The 22,125-nt window shown below is 32.0% G+C and overlaps 1 protein-coding gene across 1 annotated transcript; it reads left to right on the top strand.

Annotated features, from left to right (window-relative positions):
* Window positions 1-23: 23 nt before the first annotated feature.
* On the top strand, window positions 24-20,669 carry LOC148615568 (centrosomal protein of 72 kDa-like). The gene is made up of 15 exons (XM_088581942.1): window positions 24-122; window positions 3,269-3,396; window positions 4,006-4,043; window positions 4,512-4,666; window positions 5,111-5,272; window positions 9,486-9,611; window positions 11,938-11,978; window positions 12,164-12,285; window positions 12,559-12,647; window positions 13,524-13,651; window positions 14,441-14,642; window positions 14,862-15,073; window positions 15,541-15,661; window positions 15,907-16,021; window positions 18,801-20,669. The coding sequence occupies exons 1-15, from the start codon at window positions 59-61 to the stop codon at window positions 19,036-19,038; spliced, it is 1,941 nt and encodes a 646-aa protein (XP_088438068.1). The 5' UTR covers window positions 24-58; the 3' UTR covers window positions 19,039-20,669.
* Window positions 20,670-22,125: the final 1,456 nt, after the last annotated feature.

Genomic DNA, 22,125 nt, shown 5'->3' with positions numbered 1-22,125 from the left:
TCTGTTCAGTGGCCGATCGTGGATAGTCAGATGTGAAAACTTGGTTTGTTTTGAAAACATGGCGCTTACTTTGACAGAGGACCTTATTCGAAATCGTGTTAATTTACAGCACGACAATTTAGGTAAAATTGTATTTATTAGCGCCAGTTATGATTTGAATTACGTGCTCCGTATTTCGATATTGTTTGTTGAAATATTTGATGGCAATGTCTTTATTGAGTGAATTTTTATGGTACAGTGTCATCAGCACATTCCCTCTTCATACTCTTTGTAACCAAACATTTTATCTTGAATTTATTGTTACATTAAAGACTTAGTATGTATGTTTTCCAGAACTTTTTAATAGTTTATATGTAGATCTATATCGTCGGCAAAAAATATGAAGCATTTAAAATTGAGAAATAAAGACGTACATTTTGTAAGCTTGTCAAGACATGTTCTATGAAAGGATTTAAATATCTCCTATTTGTCTTACAATTCTAATGAAATTCAATGTATGATGATTTGTATTGGTGTACAATTGTCAATTTTGCAATGTAGTATTGCTTAAACCAAATTTGTGCATTATGATTGTAGTTTGGTTTTTTTTTTGTGCTGCCCAAAGTACATATACATTTGTATATACATGTACCAGATCCATAATTTTCATTTTACTCATACCTGTCAACTTACATGATTTAAACATGTTTTCAAGATTTTGGCCATTTGTCCCACTAAAACGATTTTTCAGGTCAAATTTGACCCAAAACCCAATTTTGTCAAAGACTTAAAATTACCTAAAGATCTCATAAACTTGTGTTTCAATCTTATTTCTTGGATTAGAAGAGTCATAAATCTGATAGAAGGTGTTGATTGCTGTCTTAACAGGTGAGGGTACATTTTATGACAGGTAAATAATCTCTGAGAAGGAATCGGCTGATCAGGGTTTGACAATTAGAGAATGAAACCCGATTGGATCTACTACTATTTATGAACATCCAATCATTTTCTAAATATTAATTTCTACTCCACAATTAATTTGACAATACTGTCATTTAACAGGTCTAAAATTTATAGAAACACATGTAAACAAATTATAAAATTATCATTGTTCATACAAAATGAGTTACCTCCCCTGCAGTCTTCACATTTCCTGCAGTATTTTTCCCCAAAAGTTTTGTTTGCAATAGTTAAAAGAATACTATTCCTTTTTAATAGTGATGATTTTTGAAATTTGGTAGCAACATTCTTGAATATTTGTTAGATTTCCTCATATACTGCACCTCATGTTATGCATTTCAGTGGCGGATCCAGAGTTTTAGGTGAGGGGGGCCCAAATTATATTTCTTGACAGGATCACCAGTGAGAATCATGAAGTAATCCAAATTTGCTAGGGGGGGTTGGGGCATGTGCCTCCAAGAAAATTTTGAAATATGAAACCTTAAATCCTGCATTCTGAGGGTATCTTGAACAATTTTTTTTTTAATCATTTTTAAAATTTGCAATTTTCTAAGGGAGGCCCCTCCTGGATCCGCTACTGCATTTATTGATCAGTAAGAGTTGCCCAAGTTTCCTTCTACCTGTTAGTTACAAAAATATCATTTTGAAACCCAGACCAAGTTATGGTGATTTTGACCTGAATTTTGTATGGACCTCATAATTGTACACTAGCTCCCCTTCAATTGAAATTTATGGAAAGGACAAAATATGTATTCAATATATATATTTGAAATAGTAGAAATGCTTTTGAATGCAAATAAAAGTTTTCTCATTTATTTTTTTAAATTAAAACTTAAGAATTTCAGTAAGGTTTGGAGGAATCCACCACAAAAAAAGGGGGTACTTACAAACTTCAATCTGTTATAGTTTATGCTCATGTTGTTCAACTGAAAAGGGCCCTTTAATGCTCTCATTCTTACGATACTACAGTAAAACCCATGCAATTTGCATAATTTGTTCTGAAATTGTTGGTTCACATGTTGTCCCGCATAAAAACCCCCATGGAGATTTTCAAATGTTGGCAGGTATGTTTACCATTTTTAGACTTTACCATTTACATTTGTAGCTCTTTTGAAGTATATTAGATATGAGTTGATTAAAATAACCTTACTTATACTGTAATAGGATACTTGGATAGGATATGGTAACTATCCATCCACTTGCATTCCCATGAGGGTAATCTGTGCATGTAGTATTAAGACTCAAATATAAAAACACTGAAGCACTTGACACACTTCACGCAAAGGAAATTATTGGTAAACATCATCTGACATACATGTACTAATGATCAAACCACATTAAAATGTCAAAAAGTCTTGTTGACAAAATTATTTTATAGTCCAGTCAATCTAGCAAATTATTGCCCTTAATCAAAACAAATTGCAACAGAAGCTATTTAGGTTCTAAGCTATAGCATTATGACCAAAATAAGCACGGAATAAAAGTCTAACTAAATCTAGCCTGTGGAAAACTCTTAATAAGCATTTCAAATTTCATATGGAAATTACCATTGGAAATGGATGACAACTCTGTCACAATTGTTGAAATAACAATAAAATTTGATACAAAATCATAATTATGCTTTATCTGACAACAATCATTGACAACTTAAAAATAGTTTTCATATCTTTTACCAACCAGCAACTTAGATTTTCAACCTTAATCATACATGTCCATTTTTTGAAATAATGAATTTCAAGAAATCCAATTCTGACGAAAAAAGATGAAGTAAATACTTTTTGTGGTTAAATGATTCATTTAACAAAAGCAAACTTTTGATATATGGCTTGCAGAAATGAACATTATACATTTTTTTTTATTTCATATTCAAAATGATGGAAGTGCCTGAAAATAAGTATTTCCTGAATTTAAAAATTTCCCAATAAGTTAAATATACCTAACCTAATTCAAAATGTTATATATCATGTGCAGCATATTTCATACTTTACATGAAATTGATTAAAGAAAGGAATGACAAAAAACATTTTTTTTATGGAGTTATCTCCCCTTTCCAATGTTAATTTCAATAGAAAATTTTAAATGCATATGTTGAGTATTTTTTTTTTTTTATTTTAGATTTTCTTAGACTTTTTTATGTGTTTATTTGGGTCATAATGCTACATATTTTTATCAAAACATTTTCAGTTGCAATTTGTTTAAGTTAAAAATTTATTTTGACGACTATAATTTGAAATCGAATGTACATATGTATACATGTATGTGTACTACAAAAACCATCAATATTTTGTAAGAAATATCCAAAGGACATATTCTTTTTTTTTTATTTCAGAGGATGTGAAAGCATTGTCTTTGCCAGGAACATACCATGAGAAAATAGTGGAACTTGGAAGTTCAATGAGAAAGTTCACACGGCTGAAATCTTTAGATCTGTCTAGAAACACTATAACATGTCTTAAGGTTGTTTCTATAAACATAAATTCTCTTGTTTCTTAAAGTAAAAGCATAAAACTTATCAAATAAGTTAAAGTGTCAGATTTTTTTATGTATAATTTATTAAATTGTTACTTCATATATGTGTTTTGATCTTTGTGTTTCAATATCAATATAGTACAGTATCATTGTAAGATAGGGTCCAATCTTCACATGTATCATAGTATACTAGTAGTACATGTGTCTGCAAACAATCATAAATGTTATGTGAAAACATACATCATATGGAAGACCATTGTCAGGAACAGGTCGAACATTTACTCAGATTTACTTTTGGTGGTGGGTTAAAAAGGAAAAATTGTGAAACCATGTAAATTGTTACATCATGCAGAGTTTACTTAAGGGCTTGTTCTCCAGTGAAACTTGAAATTCTTCTAATAATGAGGAGAAATTTCTGTCCTTCCAATTTCTCCACATGCACACATAACTTGGCTTACTTAAAGAAATAGTTTTTAAAAAAAAAACAATTTGTATGGAACTAATATTTGTTCAGGTTATAAAAGTAGGAAAAAAATACTGCAGCAAGCTTTTATGTCTTAGAAGTAAAAACCATAGTGTGATATGTTTTCTTTACAGGGACTAGAGCATCTGAAGTTACTGGAGAAACTCAACTTGTATCCTATGTTGATAGTTTGTAATATTTGTTACATTTCATGCAACAACTCACCTCACAGTATGTCATCAATGTAAAGAATCACTAGCCCTTAATCACCATTGATATGTGATTCTGTTTATCTCTTATAGCATTGTTTTTATTTGTCTACACACCTTACTGTAAATAAGCAAAATGTGTTCTCATCTGAGAGGGGAACTTTGAAATTCTGTAGTGTAATTCATTTATGGCTTAATCACATTTATTTATTAATATGTACATGTTTTTACTAAGCACTTGGTTAATGAAGAAAGGATGTCATGCATATGTTAATATCAAGGAAGACATTCTGAAAAAAAATATGCTACACATTAAAGTGCCATCTTCCCTGCACCCCTCTATATTCAAGTCCTAGCTAGAACACTGATATCCATAACATTTTATGCTTGTCATCATGTAGTGATGAATATTATACCTTAACATGAACAAGATATTATAACAGTATAGAAAGTTTTGAGGAGCTGAAAAGGTTGAGATTTAACAGTAACTTGAGAGAACTTGATTTAAGATTAAACCCAGTAACCAGGACGGAATCAGATTACAGACTCTATCTCATCCATATGTTACCAAATCTACAAAAATTAGGTTAGTATATTTGTAAACATTCAAAATATTATATCTACATATTTCACATGACAAGTATCCTTCATTTTCAATGTGTTGCAGACCTAAGATATTTTGGTCAATCTTGATAAATTTATAGGATTTCTTAGTTGGAGCTAATCTGTAGGTTTTCATATATTTAACAAAAGTTATTTGAATTGGGCACTGTCTCACATTTCTAGTTAACAGCTGTTATTAATAGTAAAAATTACAAGATTAGCAATACATGAATTTACAATTGTCATTTTGCTCCAAATGACCACAGAACGGTTTGACATCAGAACAACAATGTAATTTTACATTCATTATAAGGTAGTTAACATGTTAGTTAAAGGTAAGTACAGTTTGAAAACAACTGTAAAATTTATTACTTACCTCAATGGTGTGAGCAAGTGTGAATATGTTGATTACATTTGATGATTGTAGATGACAGAGGTGTGAGAGACAGAGAAAGGCAGGCTGCTTTGGTTCACTTCAGTTCAAGTCAAGCAACAGAAATGACTCCCCATGAGGAGAGTAATGAACCACCTTCAAGGAAGCCCAACCCTAGGGTACAGTCAGTAAGAGGCATGGGAAAGGGCATGTCAGGTAATGGTTTGAAATTATAGGTTTCATAATGAGTGAAAGTTGTATATTACAAAGAATATCAACTCTCAAGTTATTTAATTTCATCATTATAACAAACCAGCCTTGGCGAGTTTGATATGATGTTGAAATTAAATTAAGCAAGTTGATAATTTTTGATATTCAACTTTCATGAGTTATAAAACCCTTTTTCTACGTCACCAATGGTATTTCATTTACCAGACAAGATTTTTTTCCACTTTTAAGGTTCTGCTTAAATCAAAATCTAGGACATTAATTGTCAAGATAATTTTAGTCAAGATGTTAAGAATGTATTTATTATATTCCTAAAAACTTTGCTGATTGCTTCTTTATTCAGTATTTTACATACATGCATGTTTCCTTCCTTCACAAAACATGTTGCTGCAGCCATATTTTGCTGACAGCAGAAGTGTTGACATCAAATTTTAGAATTAATGTAGATTTACCAGAAAAGATTTTTGTGTGGAATTGCAACTATGCTGTAGTCCAAATATCTAGTGCAGTGCAAGCTAGCAATAACTTGTGACAAATTGCCAGATTTGAATGAAAATTTTAATATCTTATGATTATTGGTTTGGTATTTAGCTTGATCATAGCACAACATATCTCAATTCATCTAAATTTAAAGAAATGGCAATTTTTCAAAAAAAATTAATAGTAGCTTGCACTACATAATACATTAAGGAACAGGACTATATGAATTTCAGACTTAAAATCTTGTTAGCTCACCTGGCCATAGGTCAGGTGAACTATTGCCATCACTTGGTGTCCATCGTCGTCATCGTCTTTGTCGTTGTCAACAATTTCTTCAAACATCTTCTCTGAAACTACTGAATGGATTTGGATGAAACTTAAAATGATTGTTCCTTAGAGTATCCTACACAAAATGACTGTTTGGATTTTTGATCTGTTAAAAACATGGCCACCATTAGAAAAATAGAACATAGGGGTCAGAGAGCAGACTTTTGCATGTATCTCCAAAACTGTTAGGTTTGAGCAAATTCTGACATAGGATAAAAGTATTCAGCATGATGAGATCTATCTGTGGTCAAATTTTGGTGAAAATCTGTTTAGCCATGTTGAAGTTATTGCCCTTTTTGGATTTTTTTTGCTGTTTTTGATGTTATTACTTTAAAAAATCTTCTTCTCAGAAACTACTATACAGAATTCAATGAAAGTTGGTATTTTTGTTTGTTAGGGTATTCTAAACAAAATGACAGTTTGGATTTTTGATCCGTTAAAAACATGGCTTCCATTTTTAAAAATAGAACATAGAGGTCAGACAGCAGTTTTTTGCATACATCTCCAAAACCATTAGGTTTAGCCAATATCTTTCAATTGCTGAAATGATCCTTATTATAAGGCCTACAAAAGTCTGCAAGGGTTCAAAGTCGTCAGATGACTCCATGTAAGAGTAATTTTGGCCTTGAAAGGCAAAAAGTTAAGTTTTTAGCAGTTTTCAGTCAATACCTTGAAAACTATAATAGATAGAATGAAATTTCAATTGATGAAATGATCCTTATGATAAGTCCTACCAAAGTCTTCATTGAGTCAAAATTGTCGGACAACCTCTTGTTAGAGTTATTGCCCTTTAAAGGCAAAAATTTGACCAGGTGAGCAATTCAGGCTCCTGGGAGCCTCTTGTTTTTGATAGCTGAAGATTTATTCTCAAATATGTTGTTTGCAGTATTATTGGTGTTAATGTTATGCAGAAGTTATAAAACATTTTTTCCTAAGTTTGACTAGTGCTTATTTGTTAAATACATATGAAGATGCATTTAGCAATATTTCAGTGCTGAATTTATTGTAATATTAAAACTATAGATGAAGAAAACATTTCACTAAGGAATGTCCTAGGTATTGATTTTAGCTGAACATAATAGGGAATTGATGGCTTTAAAAATTAAGTCTGATTTTTTGCTGGATAATTACCAGTATCAAATTCAATACCTTAGCTGTTTATGGTAATATTACTCGGATCTTTATACAGTGAAACTTCTCCAAACCAGACCCTCAGAAAACCAGTCTTCCCTCCAAATCGGCCATTTTCAAAAGTCCCGACCAATATACATTAAATCTGTGTTTTGTCTTCAATAGACAGCCACCCCCTAAAACCGTATGTCGGCCGGTTTTTCACAGTTTTAGTTACATATTTCAAATAAAAACAACCTCTCAATTCCTGTCTCCCGGTTATTGTTTACCTGTAATAAATGTGTCAACAAAATTGTAAATGGTTACGTAATATTACATAATTAATAATTCATTCAATGACTGGTTTGCATTTCATCAGTAGACAGATGATAACTGAAGGGGACAGTAGTTTAAACAACAAATTTAATCCAGACATTACATTTTGTCACTGGTTGGGTGTTAATTGGTGTGTACACACGTCATGCAACCGGGGTCATTTAATAGTACGATCTCTTAACTGTCAATTAATGTGACCTGTACCCAAGCCAAAACAACATAGGGGTGAAATTATTAGACTTTGTTGTTAGGTAATTTACGAAAACAATACAAATAATTAATTACCATTGTTAGCCCTTTGATCTTTAATACACATTCTTTCATTATTTTGTCGGCAGTACCATTTGTAAAATCAAATCATTTACAAATGATGCAAGTTTTGAAATGTAATAAAAGGCCAAAAGTTTTGAATTGGCATTAAACATGTCTCAACCAACAAACTGACAAGGTGTAGGGTTATATAACATTAATGGAAACAGCTCTTGGAATGCATTGCTATTTTTCTTAAAACCAGCCACCCCTATAAACCGGCTATTTTTTTCTTCTCCCAGTGGTGGCGGGTTTGGAGAAGTTTCACTGTATTGCTTTTATCATAATATCAATTTCTTATTATTCCCCATACTTTAAAAAAGGGGTAATATGCATGTATAGTGATCATGATGTCCGTTGGTTAGCTTTGTATGTCTGTTCGTCCGTCCACACCTTTTTCTTTACAGCTTTCTCTGTGACTTGTGCAACAATTAATTCTTGTTTTAGACTCTGTTTATATTTCAAACATATGGGTTTTATATAAAATTTGCGTAAGTTTTCTCTAAAAATAATTGTCACAGTCACAAGTATCATGTAGAGACTTAGAAGTAAAAAGAACAAAATTTTACTGCATCAGATATCTTTTTGTTTAAAAGATAGTGCTTGTTTACCATATACATAAGTTAGGGTGCTGGGGTATCACTGTGGTTTTTTTACCATATACTAAAGTTAGGGTGCAGGAGTGTCACTGAGGGTTTTTTACCATACACTAAAGTTAGGGTGCTGGGGTATCACTGTAGGAATTTGCTCACAGATTTTATGTTAATCAGGATGTTCATGTATCAATTTCTGGTGTCTATTCACAATACACATTGTAGTATCATCACTACCGTATGTTGTATTTGAATTCCCTTTCATATTTCATGCTCTGAATTTTGTAGCAATAATAAATCAGATCATTACAACAGATACTTAGTAAGGTTATGAGTAATTGAATACTATAAACGTTTACGGATGGTGTCAAGTGAACATATTCACAGGTTTCAATTTTTGCGGTTTCAAGAAATAATGTTAAAAATCAACTTTTTTGGTACTGTTTTTCATGCTTTCCTGTCCACCATGAAAAATTAATCTACAGTATGTGAAAATACCAATCCCTCTATTGCTAATGTAACAAAAGTTCATTCTTTGTGGTATAATTATCTTTGTAAAAAAATGCACTTGAAATAATGTTCTCTTTAATTATTTACTGTAGGAGCTATATTTCCAAAATACCTCAGAAAGAAGAATAAGCTTAGATATATGATTTGTTCCCATGGTAACATTTGTTGGTCAATATTTACATCGAAATATTTTTTGGTAATCTGTTAATTATTAAATGAGTATGACAGTTTTTTATAATGTTGAATTTATGGTTCATCTATACATTTTGTTTCTTCTTCATATTTTCTAATACTCAATTACAAGTTTCTATTCTATGAGAATGAATAACAGTGAACAAAAAAATATACATGATATATATATATGGGTACCCTTAAAACTGTTTTTTTTTGCCAAGAAATGTGTGATTTTTTTACCAAAAACTTTGGATGCCATACTTTGCATGATATTATTTTACCTCAGTTGTCCAATTAGTAGCATGATATTTTTTACCTCCAATTAGTAGCATGATATTATCTTTACTCTTTACATTTTTCAGCTTTAGATGATGATGATGTAGCTGTTTTAGATTTAATTGCCCACACTGGTGGGGACTTAAGTAGGCCTCGTCCAATCACAGGGTCAGCAGCCAGAGAACCCTGTGCTGAAGAATACTCTTTAGAAGGTAACAAAAAACCTGTTAGATACACTGAATATTTTATCCTCATATGCATCCTGGTAATTGTCAATTATAAACTAAAAGTAATAGGGCGAGGTCAAAATTGTTCTGCAATATCATTAGTCCTGATTGAATCACTTGTTCTCTTTATTAGACGTTAGGCACATGAAATGGGGAGCATCCATTTTCTTTTTCCTATGACCTTGAAATTTACTTGCATACTAGATATCTCAAGGACATAGTATATACTGCAGCCTGCCATGTCGTCATTCATTGAAAACCCATGGGTGGTTTTGAGCTGACATTTATCATCCTGGTGGAGTTGTTGTCCTTTGACATATTCACAATTTCCATTTTAGTTATATATGTAAAGTTTGGTTAAAATCCACTAAAGAAAGTTGATTTAGGAGTGTCTGTAAGAGTACCATGGCTACTGAAGGAAATCAGACTTACTAACATCACAACTAGTGGTACATTTTTAATGTCTAGGAAGAACTAATACATTTAACTTATTTCCATTGTTCTTTCTGCCTGATATTTTCGATCTCAGTAGAAACTGTCCTGATACTAAAATGTATCAGTAATTTTAAATGATAACCTTAAATTTAATTCCTTTTGATGTTACTAATAAACATAAATAACTTACATTTTGAATGTTCCAACAGAACATCACAATAGGGTCACTGTCTCCGTCTCAACATCACAATAGGGTCACTGTCTCCGTCTCAACATCACTATAGGGTCACTGTCTCCGTTGCAACATCACAATAGGGTCACTGTCTCCGTCTCAACATCACAATAGGGTCACTGTCTCCGTCTCAACATCACTATAGGGTCACTGTCTCCGTTGCAACATCACATTAGGGTCACTGTCTCCGTCTCAACATCACAATAGGGTCACTGTCTCAGTCTCAACATCACAATAGGGTCATTGTCTCCGTCTCAACATCACAATAGGGTCACTGTCTGTCTCAACATCACAATAGGGTCACTGTGTTACTCTCCGTCTCAACATCACAATAGGGTCACTGTGTTACTCTCTGTCTTAACTTCACAATAGGGTCACTGTGTTACTCTCTGTCTTAACTTCACAATAGGGTCACTGAGTTACTCTTTCTCTCAACATCACATTAGGGTCACTGTGTTACTCTCTGTCTCAACTTCAAACTGCCATTATTCTGTATAAATATGTATAACCAAAGTTTTCTGTGCAAGTGATATTATCTTTTTATGAATTATATGTCATGCATATTAGTACATGTACTACACCTTTTAGACCTTTTTAGGTCATATAAAGCTGTCAAATGTTTGTTTTTTTTATATTACATGTATTGTATATTTCTTTAATAGTAATGTATACCAGTTATTTATTGTCAAATATCAATCTAGGTGACATATTACGTACCATTCTTTTTAGCGGAATTCCAATATTTTAAATCCGGATTTTACTGTTACGATTCAGTTTTTACTGTATATTTACCTTTGATTTTGCCAATTTTCACTTTGTTTGTAGATCTTGTAACATCTTCTCTGAAGTATATTTTCAATACATCTAGAAAACAACTGAAAAGCAATCTAAATTTATCCTGATGCATCTGTGACATAGATATTTTTGACTGCTTATATCAGGAAAAAGTGTAGGAAAATTTTCCCACCATTTTTCCATAGTGCATTTCAACTTGACCTATCAGTGTCTTTAAAAGGCAAACTTTACAAACACTTTGATGGTTATTTCTAGAGCTTATTGCTTAATGAAATGAAATCACTGTGTTTTTTTTCCTTCATGTGTCACACCTTTGGATTTTTATAAGGGGGAGACTTAACCCCTAGGTTACATACTGTGTGTAATCTTTATATTAAACCAACTTTGCACTGTGTTTATTTACATACTGAAGATTTACACCTCCTATTGTGGACAAATTTGACTATCATTTTCTACATTCTAAACATGAACTTAGACATATTTTGTGTAATGTTTACCTCAATAAGCATTGATCAAATTTCATTCAGACTTTGCAGAATGTTTATATACATATTGGAGATGTGTATCCTTTATTTTTGCAACAACTTATAAATTACTTGCTACGTTTTGAGCATGTTGAACTTCGCCATTCTTCAACCCTATATGCTGTATGCCGTACATATTTTGCTCAGTGTTAAACACAATGAGTATTTTAAACACCAATATTATTTAGACAAGCACCCAAATTTGGTGGAAATATCATTCAGCAATGAATTAGGTAAGATGTATTGATATCAAGGTAAAAATTAAAGAATGTATTTTATTTGTTGCTGAGAAGTACAATTACATGTTGTGTTCCTTTCTTTGTAGTCTTAAAAACCCTAGAAACACTTCCTGAAGAAATCAATGAGGTGAGTTAAAGAACTTCTACAGAATTAATCCATTGATAACTTAGAGTTTGAAGGAGTAAACAAATTTTTTTGACATTACTTTTATGAATTGTATTTATGATGGGTTTAGTGTGTGTGTGAATTAAGACTGTGATAAGAAAGAAATGTAATCAGGTTAAAATGACATTGTACTTTGTTCTGTACAGGATAATCTTCAGTCTCGGAAGAGGAATGGAGAATCAGCTGATGTCCCAATAGCTCCACATCAGAAGAAATACCCAAACATTCCAGCAACTCACATAGATCCTAGTACCACTAATGGTACAAGGTATAGATATAAGTGTATTCACTGTTAATTATTAAGGAAAGGAGGGTATAAGTTGATTAAACACCTGTGTTATCTTTATATGCCCTTAATTTAATGGTGTACAGATATTTCAAGGACATGAATCATGCATAACAACATTAGGAGGTTTTATTTTGTTTTATCCTTAATTTAGTGATCTAATAGTAAGAGGAACATGAAACAAATCTTTTGTTTATTTTTAGAGAACTGTACTTACCTTTAAAATCCTTTATAGAAATTGTTTTTATGTTGTAGGATTGATGAAAATTTACAATACCGTGATGAGGCTGATGCATACACAAAGTTTAAAAGTCATGGATACTTTACTCCACATCCAAATGAACGTTAGTACTGAGTTATATCCATGTGATGGAGTACACACCAATGGAAAATAAATTTTGATGCAATGTTAAATAATGTCCTCAGATTAATGCTGAATACTGTGTGGTTCTAGTTTTTTAAAATGGAAACTCAATGAAATCCTACACAGCTATAAGGGAAACCCTTGTCTGCAAATTGAAAGAAGAAATGTACATACTACTAACCTTAAAGCAAGTTTAAGAACACCATATTAGACAAACCGATTCTTTATTTTTCAATAGAAATTCATACTCACTTTTCGTAACATTATAAGGAAGTATACTGGTACAAATTAAATGATATGAAAACATTTTAACAACCCTTCATCATTGTGTATTACACAAACTAAGGATATAAAGTAATGCTGTAATATCAACTCCAATTATCCTTGAATCTGCATGGGGAATAAATGTAAAGTCATGATAAAGTGGATAGCCATAAGACAACACTGCTGCTATGTGTAATTTATTTTAACATATAATACATAGTATATTCCAAATGAAACACTTAGTCGCATAAAGCAAAAAAAAAATGTAAAATTTAACCAAACCAATCAATAGGATGTCGTCGTGTTGATTGAATTACTTACATGAAAGCCCGCCAAAGACCCAAAATATTGTGAGTGGGAAGATATAAGAATGGGTAAAACCATAATGACCACCCCTACACATATGATGCAATTACTTCAACCAAATGAAATTATTAGGGCTCATTGTGATATGATTCTAGTTATGTCATCTGTCCTACATGTTTGAAACACGATAATTCAGTAACCAATGTTCTGTTTCCCATGATTACCAATAATAACTTTATACCTCTTCATTTCATTGTTAGTTTTTCATGTTTTTTTACTACTTCAGAAAATGGTAGAAATGCTGCATACGGTAGATCTGAGAGTCCCAGGATACCTACAGAGAGGAGACATGGTGGAGAAGAGGAACCAATGGATCATAGACGGACTAGGAGTGTTCCTACACAGAGAATTGATGTAAGATATCTAGATAAATCACAACTTTAACTAGTTGATAAGATTAGATGGTGGTTGGTCATATGGATCTATAATCATATTGAATGCAACAAAGTTATGAATGGTATAATGTCCATCAGTCTGTCTATTCATCAGTCCTCTTTTTCTGATTGCAATTCTTCCCAAACTACTGAATAGAATTTTCAACTTGGTATGTAGAAAGGACATAATAACATATAAAATTGAAGATAGTGTCCTATTTGTCAAATTATTTTTACTGCCTCCCCTTTCACAAAATACCACTGCAATAATGTGAGATAAGATTAATATGATAATAAATTGGAAAGAGTGAATAACCAAAATATGATCACGAGTGCAAAGAATGCCCAGAATTAACATGTGTGCAGAACTTGGTCCACGCACAAGTTAAATCTAAATGCATTCTTGGCAAGAGTGATCATATATTGGTTATTCTCGATAACCAAATGATTGTCCTATTTATTATACATATTTCCTCCATTATTTGTTGCTATTTTCAACAGAAATTTTTAATTTTGTGTTTGGCAGATTGATATTTGTGTTGTGACATTTTGTGACATTTTAGATTGAGAAAGTCAGAGAATGAAATTACAGAACTTGTATCACAGTTTGAATAATCGAAAAATTTGATGCATGAAACATTTGGTAAATCACTGCTATTTATGTAATAAAAAGAAATAAAACCCTGATATAAATTTTGATTTTATATCAAATGTAGCATGGACAGTCGTATATTTTTGTCTAATTCACTACATTGCCATTTGATACTAGGATTCTGTAGAGGATTTTGGAATGCATAGAATAGAGGGTGACCGATTAGAAAATGGACACAGGACAGAGAGAGCCAAAACAGAAAACGAACCTGTACCAGGAGAAACTCCAGTATACAGAGATTTCTTGTTTAAACTCAATGATTTAGTAGACAGATACTGGAATGGAACCAAATCATTACATAAAAATCCTAAGTACAAGGGTATACATTGTCTTTCCTAGATATGGTTTTATCATCTGGAAGCTTATTCTTTAGTATAAACAGTATTGTGAATATAACTTTTGTCAGAACCTTTTAACCTGGAAAACTTTTAAGTAAAAACTGTTTCAAGTGAATTTATGAAATACATCTTGTATTTGAAAGTCTAAAGTTTACTCTGTTATCTTAAGAAAAATTATTGTCAAGTTTAATATTTTTTAGGCCTTGCATATAATTTGATCATGAATCTCACTAAGAAGTTTGGAGAGGAAACAACAAGAGAAAGACGCTATGTGGATGAACAGTTAAATCGCCTAGAAGATGAAAATTATCGCCTACGGAAACAGGCAAATGATACCAAGGCAACCCTAGCTGATAGTACATTCAACGAAACTCAGATGAGAACACAGTTGAAAAAGGCACAGACTGATGTAGTAAGTGTGATAGAGGGTTGCTGTGCAGGCCTAGGGAAAGGAAAAGTGTTGGTGTTTTATTTATATACTTAAAGTATCAAAGATAAGAATAAATGAAACCCAAGACAAAGGCAGGTTCTCATGAAAAGTATGGACATGTGATTGATTTGAGCCTGTAGTAATGTCTGGCTTTTAAGGACTTGATCGTGATGTCGCTGAATTTAAATGTAGATATCGGCTTATTGAGATTTCTTGGTTTTGTAAAAGTTAATTCTTCAGAAACATTTTAACTTTCAACACTTTCTCAGTTAGGTCATTTACTTGTGTCAGTGATGCAGCCTCTCAAGCCCAAAAGTGACTGGCTAAAGTTTATAAAAGGGAAGAGACTTCATTAATTATATAATGACTCTGATATAATTAAAACAAAATAACATATGAAAAAAATTCCCTTGTTTTATATATAAATATAGTATTCACTCTGATTTCAGGATCAACTTAAAGAACATTTGAAAAAGATAGTAAATGAGAACAGAGAATTACAGAAGAAGTTACAGGAATCTGTTAACGAGGGAATAACATCTATCACTTCTATTAACCAGACTCAGATAGGTAATATCTAAATACCTTTACTGAATATTTATTTGTCATAAGGTTCTTGAAACTACAAGTATAAGTTCTGGAAGTTAACACAATTTTGTTAGGAACTATGATCTATCATTGGTGGTAAACTGGTAGCAAATCTGGTTGCTTATTTTAATTCAAACTCCTAAGTAAATGAGATTGATTAGGCAATGGAAAAAAGTAAAAATTGTGTAGTTTCATAATAATGACCTATTTACTATTAATTGTTATAGAAGAATTACAGAAACAGAACGATGTCCTGAAAAATGAGGTACAGTTGTTACAGATCAGATTAAAACAACATGGACAATTACAAGACATGACTGCTATGCTCCAAGATAGTCACAAGTAAGTATTTCTACTTAGTTTGTTTCCTGGGCACTAGGTTGTAAGGTGGTGAGTAAGGTTTTGTACTGAGTTATTTCCCCAGACCCAATGCTATGAAATCAAGATACCAGTATTGCATTGCGTATCCTTGAGCAGATGTACGTCAATACATGGCGGCTTTTAAGATATAGTGCATTTTCTTTTTGCCTCTCTTCAAACTAATGTTGTGTCAAAAGATATGAACAATGACTTGTTAAATAGAGCAAACATCACACTATAAGATGCCAAACTTTTTTTTAAAGAAAATCTAACATATTAACATAAAATGTTCCACTGAAAAGGTTGGTTTGATGAGTCCAAAATGAAAGTAAAAGTACAGGAAATGGCAATTTATAGTTCAAGACTACTTTTCTGTCCGATCTTCATGGACTCACCCTACTTTCTTTGCAGGAAATTATTTTTTCGCATGTCCTTAGAAATACTATGTAAGTGAAAGTTTTATTGAATCAATTTACATATTTTAAAAAAAATCCTAAAAATATGCACTTCACTATAGAAGTCTATTGGAATATTAATGCTATACTGAGACCTAGTAATCACAAGTAAGGGTTTGTAATGAGTTGTTTCCCTTGACATGTTATTAGATTTGTACTGAGTTGTTTTCCCTGACTTAATGTTATAGGTGTAAAACCACTATTAAAAGTCGCATTACTTTCTATGTTGAATTAAGCAATTTTCAAGGTCACAATTTTTTTTTTTAAAGTTTATTTAAACGATGAACGATAACAGGCTTTATCACAGAGGGGACCCTTTAAAGACTCTCATAAGAATTGCAGCATAGGTCTCACTAACCACTTCCAGGTCAAATGGCCACCCTCCCTCCCTTAGAAGTGGTTAGTGAGACCATAAGCTTAATTATGGCATATTTCAGACAAATGCATAATTTGATGAAAATTGCCTTTCCTGGTCGTTATTTCCATTTTCACATAATATCAGTTGAGTGATATTGGTAATCTGGCTATAGTTTAAGAGGAACATTGTTGAAATCTGTCCTTTTTTCATAATGATAAATGATATTTACTATTACAACTTCTTGAATTATCATAGATATCAATTTGGTGTGACAAGTTAGTTAAAATTGTCATTGTTTAGTTATTTAGGGAAAATATCACTGAGGGGCATGATATAAAATTGACCTTTTCTTTGTAGTCCTATGTCTGATTTTGTTACTTTTGGTCTTATTAGACTCACAATACCACAAGCTTTCACAATATGTGAAAAAAGAAAAACAAAACTCATAAAATGTTTTTGATACCTTTAATGGCTTCTAAGAAAGAACAGTGAAGTGAAAGTAGACAGGTACTGAAAATACTACTTTTGTTTTGGAAATTTGACAAATCAATGGGCTGAAGATCTAGGACTCTTAACTTTTTGCTCTACATCAGAGTTAAAAAAACTGTTGTATTCAGTGTGTACCTGGCATGATAAGCTTTCAGATGATTCCCAGTTTGCATATCCTGTCTAAATCACAAAGAATATACAATGCATCCTAGGAACTACTTTGTTTTTACAAACTACTTTCTGGTATGTGCTAGCGACTAGTTCCCCTGGGTATTATACCTATAAGATAATGAATAATGATTTGTACTAAGTTGTTGTCCCTCAACACAATGTCATAAGTAAAAATTGATACCGAGTTGTTTCCCTCAACATTTTATAAGGTCATGAGTAAGGATTTGTACTGCATTGTTTCCCTTTACCTAATGTTATAAGTCATGAGTAAGAACTTGTATTGGCCCGGGTGTTAAAAGAATAGGCCTGCAGCAGCGCTAAGCTTGTCGTATAAGGCGACTAAATAGTGCTCAGAAACCTAGCCGGGGGCTAGGCGATCTGCCCACAGAGCAACTGGGATGTGTGCCCCAGGTGGTGGAATGGGGTACCCCTGGCGTGTTACATGCTGGGGTTGTCAGGCTATAATACGGAAAACCTGACCGCAAACCATAGTGGTGCACCGTGATGGGAAAGATGCCACGTTCCTCGCACGTTAAAGAACCCTGCTGTGGTATTCGATAGGAGTAGGAACCTTTGCGCTCCGCCACAGGAGGCTAAATTGCCCGACCTTACCCATCCCCCCTTTTTTCCAGTGGCAATCAAAATTTATCCTTGTGACCCATCCTTTTTTTTCATTTCATGTTCATTTTATCATCCATTTCATGTTCATTGTCTGAATATAGCTGAAATATTGCTGCTCGGACGTTAAACCCCAACAAACAAACAAACAGAACTTGTATTGAGTTGTTTCCCCTGACACAATGTTATGAATTTGCCTTGACACAATGATATGTCACAAGTAAGAATTTTTTCTGAGTTTTTCCCTTGACACAATGTAAAGGATTTGTACACAGTTGTTTACCCTGACCCAATGTTATGATTTGTACAGAATTGTGTCCCTTGACACAATGTTATAAGGTCATGATTAAGAATTTGTACACAGTTGTTTACCCTGACACATTGTTATAATTTGTACAGAATTGTGTCATTTGACACAAGAATATAATGTCTCAATAAAGAAAACAAAACATACCACTCAGCGTGTAATGTAGTGCAAATTTTATACTGAATAGGTCTAAGGAACTACAAAAAAATGTGATAGAAACATCATATTTTAAAAATATACATAAAACAAGATGACAATATGAGACAAGACTATTGCTGATGAAGTTGCAGACTTTGCATTGGTTTCAGAAGAATTTGCCCCAGTCAAATTCTTTTTCTAGTTTTGTTTTTTTTTTTATTTCAGGTCTCTGGTTCAAACAAATGAACATCTTCTCAGAGAGTTAAATGATACCAAACAGAGACATCAAAATGAGGTTCAGCAGCTCAATTGGAGCTATAATCAATTAAAAAAATCTATGAACTTGTTATCAAGTCGTAATGAAAGCAGTTATCTACCAAGTAGAGACCAAGGTTATATTCCAGGATCAAAGTCTGACCATGTTTTAGGGACTGCCACCTTATATGATAACAGAGAGACATGAGAGTATCAAAGTTTTTATTATTGAAATAAGCCTTATTGTGATAACAGGAGACAGGGATTAAACACTATAACCTTTCACAGTCATGTTGGTTGTAAATTGCACATAACAAAACAAAAGAATTTATTTCTGAGTTATTATTGACCACAATGCATTGTTCAGATGAACAAAAGAAACCATGAACTTTTTTCCTCATTATTTCGATAAAATTTGTTATTCATTTTCTCTTATACTTCAATCATTTTTATTATAGTTGATTTTTTTGTATGAAGTTTATTAAGGTTTTTCTTTTCTTTTAAAAGTCAGTTTCTCAATACTATTTTAGCTATGACCAAAGGTTGATGTGCACTTTTGGGGAGAAAGACATTCTACCATGTCCTTTGCTGTTGGTAATTGTGTTCACAGACATTTCGTTTATGTATTATACTTCATCAATCAGCCCTTCTCATTCAGTCACCACTGCATTTATATATCATTTCAATTTTAGATTAGTTCTATTTCTTCCTTATAATGTTAACTTAATTTACATCATCAGCTCTCCATGAGTATTGTAAAAGGAACAGACCTACACATTTAAACCTTGTACATCGATTTTGTTCAGATGTTTTTGAACATTTGTTGTTATTAATAAAAGTAAAAACTTATGAACACAGGAAAAATTACAACGAATGTTTTCATAAAAGAGAAAAAAACGTATGAAATCACGTTTAGGACTGATATTGAAATCTATTTTATGCATATGACATATGTTTTCCAAAATCATAAACCATTTCTCTTCATATATTTAGTCCTGGGGAAAATATATAATTACCATATGATTTTTATTCACATGTTTTTCATTAATTAATGTGTTTTCCCAAACATACAATTATCATATTGGTTCTCATTATATAAAACACATATGTTCTTTCAGGTGTTTTCTTGTTTTCATAAAAAAAAAATGAGTCTTTGAAATGTGTAAGCAGGGGAGATAACTAGAATTCTTCTTTCACTGACTTGTGTAGATTAATTTTTTACAGAGTTTTCATTAATAAGACTCTAAGTAAAATTACTTCATTGGACATAAATAGTCTGATACTGTATTGAAGAGATAAAAAAATTGTTAAAGCCCAATCTGGCTTCAAAAAGCGATTTCCTTATTTTCAGTTTAAGTACATTTAAGGTTGCAATAACTATACTGATGTTTTTGTGTTTGTTGTGTTAGAGTAGCTGGAACAGAAACGATATTTTATTTATTATATTACGTGTATATAGCATCTTGCCATAGTTTTATACCGTCCTGAAGATTTGTTTAACAAGTTTATCATGTTGACTATTATCTTTGTACTGTTTTACATCTAGTTTACTTGGTGTTTGGGTTTTTTCTTCATTTAAATGTATTTTTTTTCTATTTTCCAGTTACATTGAAAAAAAAAATAACAACTACCGCTAGGTCATATGATTCTTATAGTAAACCTTACATGTCTTCTCTTCATTTCTCAGCTTCATTGGTGCTATTGATTAGTCTTTTAAAGCATTATCTATGCATATTTGTTGATCATTGTAAAAAGAGACCTAAAATCTATCTATAATAATAATTTTATTGATGTGTGTTTTATTGTAGAATCTTGCAATAAAATATTATTACTACTGTATTTCTTACAGTTCATACCATGTTGTCACACATAGAATACTAATTAACTTACGAATAAAATAGTTAATCATAAGTGTCTAAAAATAAGTACTAGCATGCATATTAATTAACTAATTGTAGAAATACAAATATGCCTAGTTCAAGTAGTGTTTAAATGTTGTTTTTTTTCATAACTTGTAACAAGCTTTCTGAACTGCCTGTCTTCGAGCAAACCCAGTTATTTTGTATATAATCTGGTTTGGTACTGTAATGCTAATTATATTAATTGGTCTGCAGTTCATAAATAATTCAAAACAAAATGTTGATTGTGAATCCATTATTTTAATGGAATTACTAAGTATGTTTCTTATTTTAAAACAGGTTATATGAAATGACCTGTTCAAAATTTAAACATTCCTTAAATATCAAATGATACACTATAAAAATAAGTTTTTGGTGGTGTATTTGTTTTCACAGACATCAAGGTAAGTACTTTTTGTGTAAAAAACCAAGATTTACAAATCTGAAAGAAAACAATTACAATTTAATTGAATGTTTGTGTAACTCACCCAAACCAATAAATAACCATGAATCAGTTACCACAATACATGTACAACAAAATAAAATGACAACTCAGGACAATTAATTCTGACTTTACTTGGCATAACACATATTTGGAAATTCCCAATCTTCAAATTCTAAGAGTACCCACAGATATTTAGACCAACAGACTGATATAATTATGTGGTCATTAATAAGAAATCAGCCTTATCAGGAGTATATAATCTATTGTACCAGTTAAAGACCATTACCATTGCTTTTTTTACAACAAAATTTTTTGTCTATTATTGTATTGAAATAATAACTTACAGTTTTCTAGGCCAGTGTCAGTTTCAGATCAATAATAGATCAACAGTATATAAAAAGCCTTAGTTAACAGGACTACATGTTGCATCAAAAGATTTTCCAACATCATTAATAAAATCATTGAATAAGTCATGATCTGATCGTCTGAATATAGCTGAAATATTGCTGCTCGGACGTTAAACCCCAACAAACAAACAAACGATTGTCTCAGTAATGGAAACGGGAGGTTTAGCATTATAAAACCAGGTTAACCTTCCTTTCATTTTGAAATGCCTGTACCAAGTTGGGATCATTACGGTGGTCTCCAGGTTTCTGGTTTTACTCTGATATTTATTGTACGGATTTTCCTTTTGACTATTACTTTTCCTACATTTATCAGTTTGGTAATTTTGTCAGCTATTACCCTTCATCATGAATTATGATTTTTTGTTGTTGTGGAAATCAAAAGAATGTAATCCAGGGACAAAGATCAGACATGGAAAACAGTCACACACAACAAAGAACGTAAAATAACTAAAATAATACTTGTAAAGTAACAAACTTGGACTCCACTAAAAACTGAGAGCATGGACCAGGTGCACCGGTAGGGTATGCATCCTCTGCCTTTCTAG

The sequence above is a fragment of the Perna viridis genome, chromosome 5 (assembly GCF_037379345.1).
Source record: "Perna viridis isolate PV_CMFRI_1.1 ecotype Kerala chromosome 5, ASM3737934v1, whole genome shotgun sequence".
Classification (NCBI taxonomy): domain Eukaryota; kingdom Metazoa; phylum Mollusca; class Bivalvia; order Mytilida; family Mytilidae; genus Perna; species Perna viridis.
This window is presented reverse-complemented; position numbering and strand designations above follow the sequence as displayed.

Excerpts from the sequence above, each read along its gene's own strand:
- LOC148615568 (XM_088581942.1), top strand. The coding sequence starts at position 59 with ATGGCGCTTACTTTGACAGAGGACCTTATTCGAAATCGTGTTAATTTA. Across the intron at positions 5,273-9,485 it reads CATGGGAAAGGGCATGTCAG|CTTTAGATGATGATGATGTA; the intron begins GTAATGGTTTGA and ends TACATTTTTCAG. Across the intron at positions 9,612-11,937 it reads TGAAGAATACTCTTTAGAAG|TCTTAAAAACCCTAGAAACA; the intron begins GTAACAAAAAAC and ends CTTTCTTTGTAG.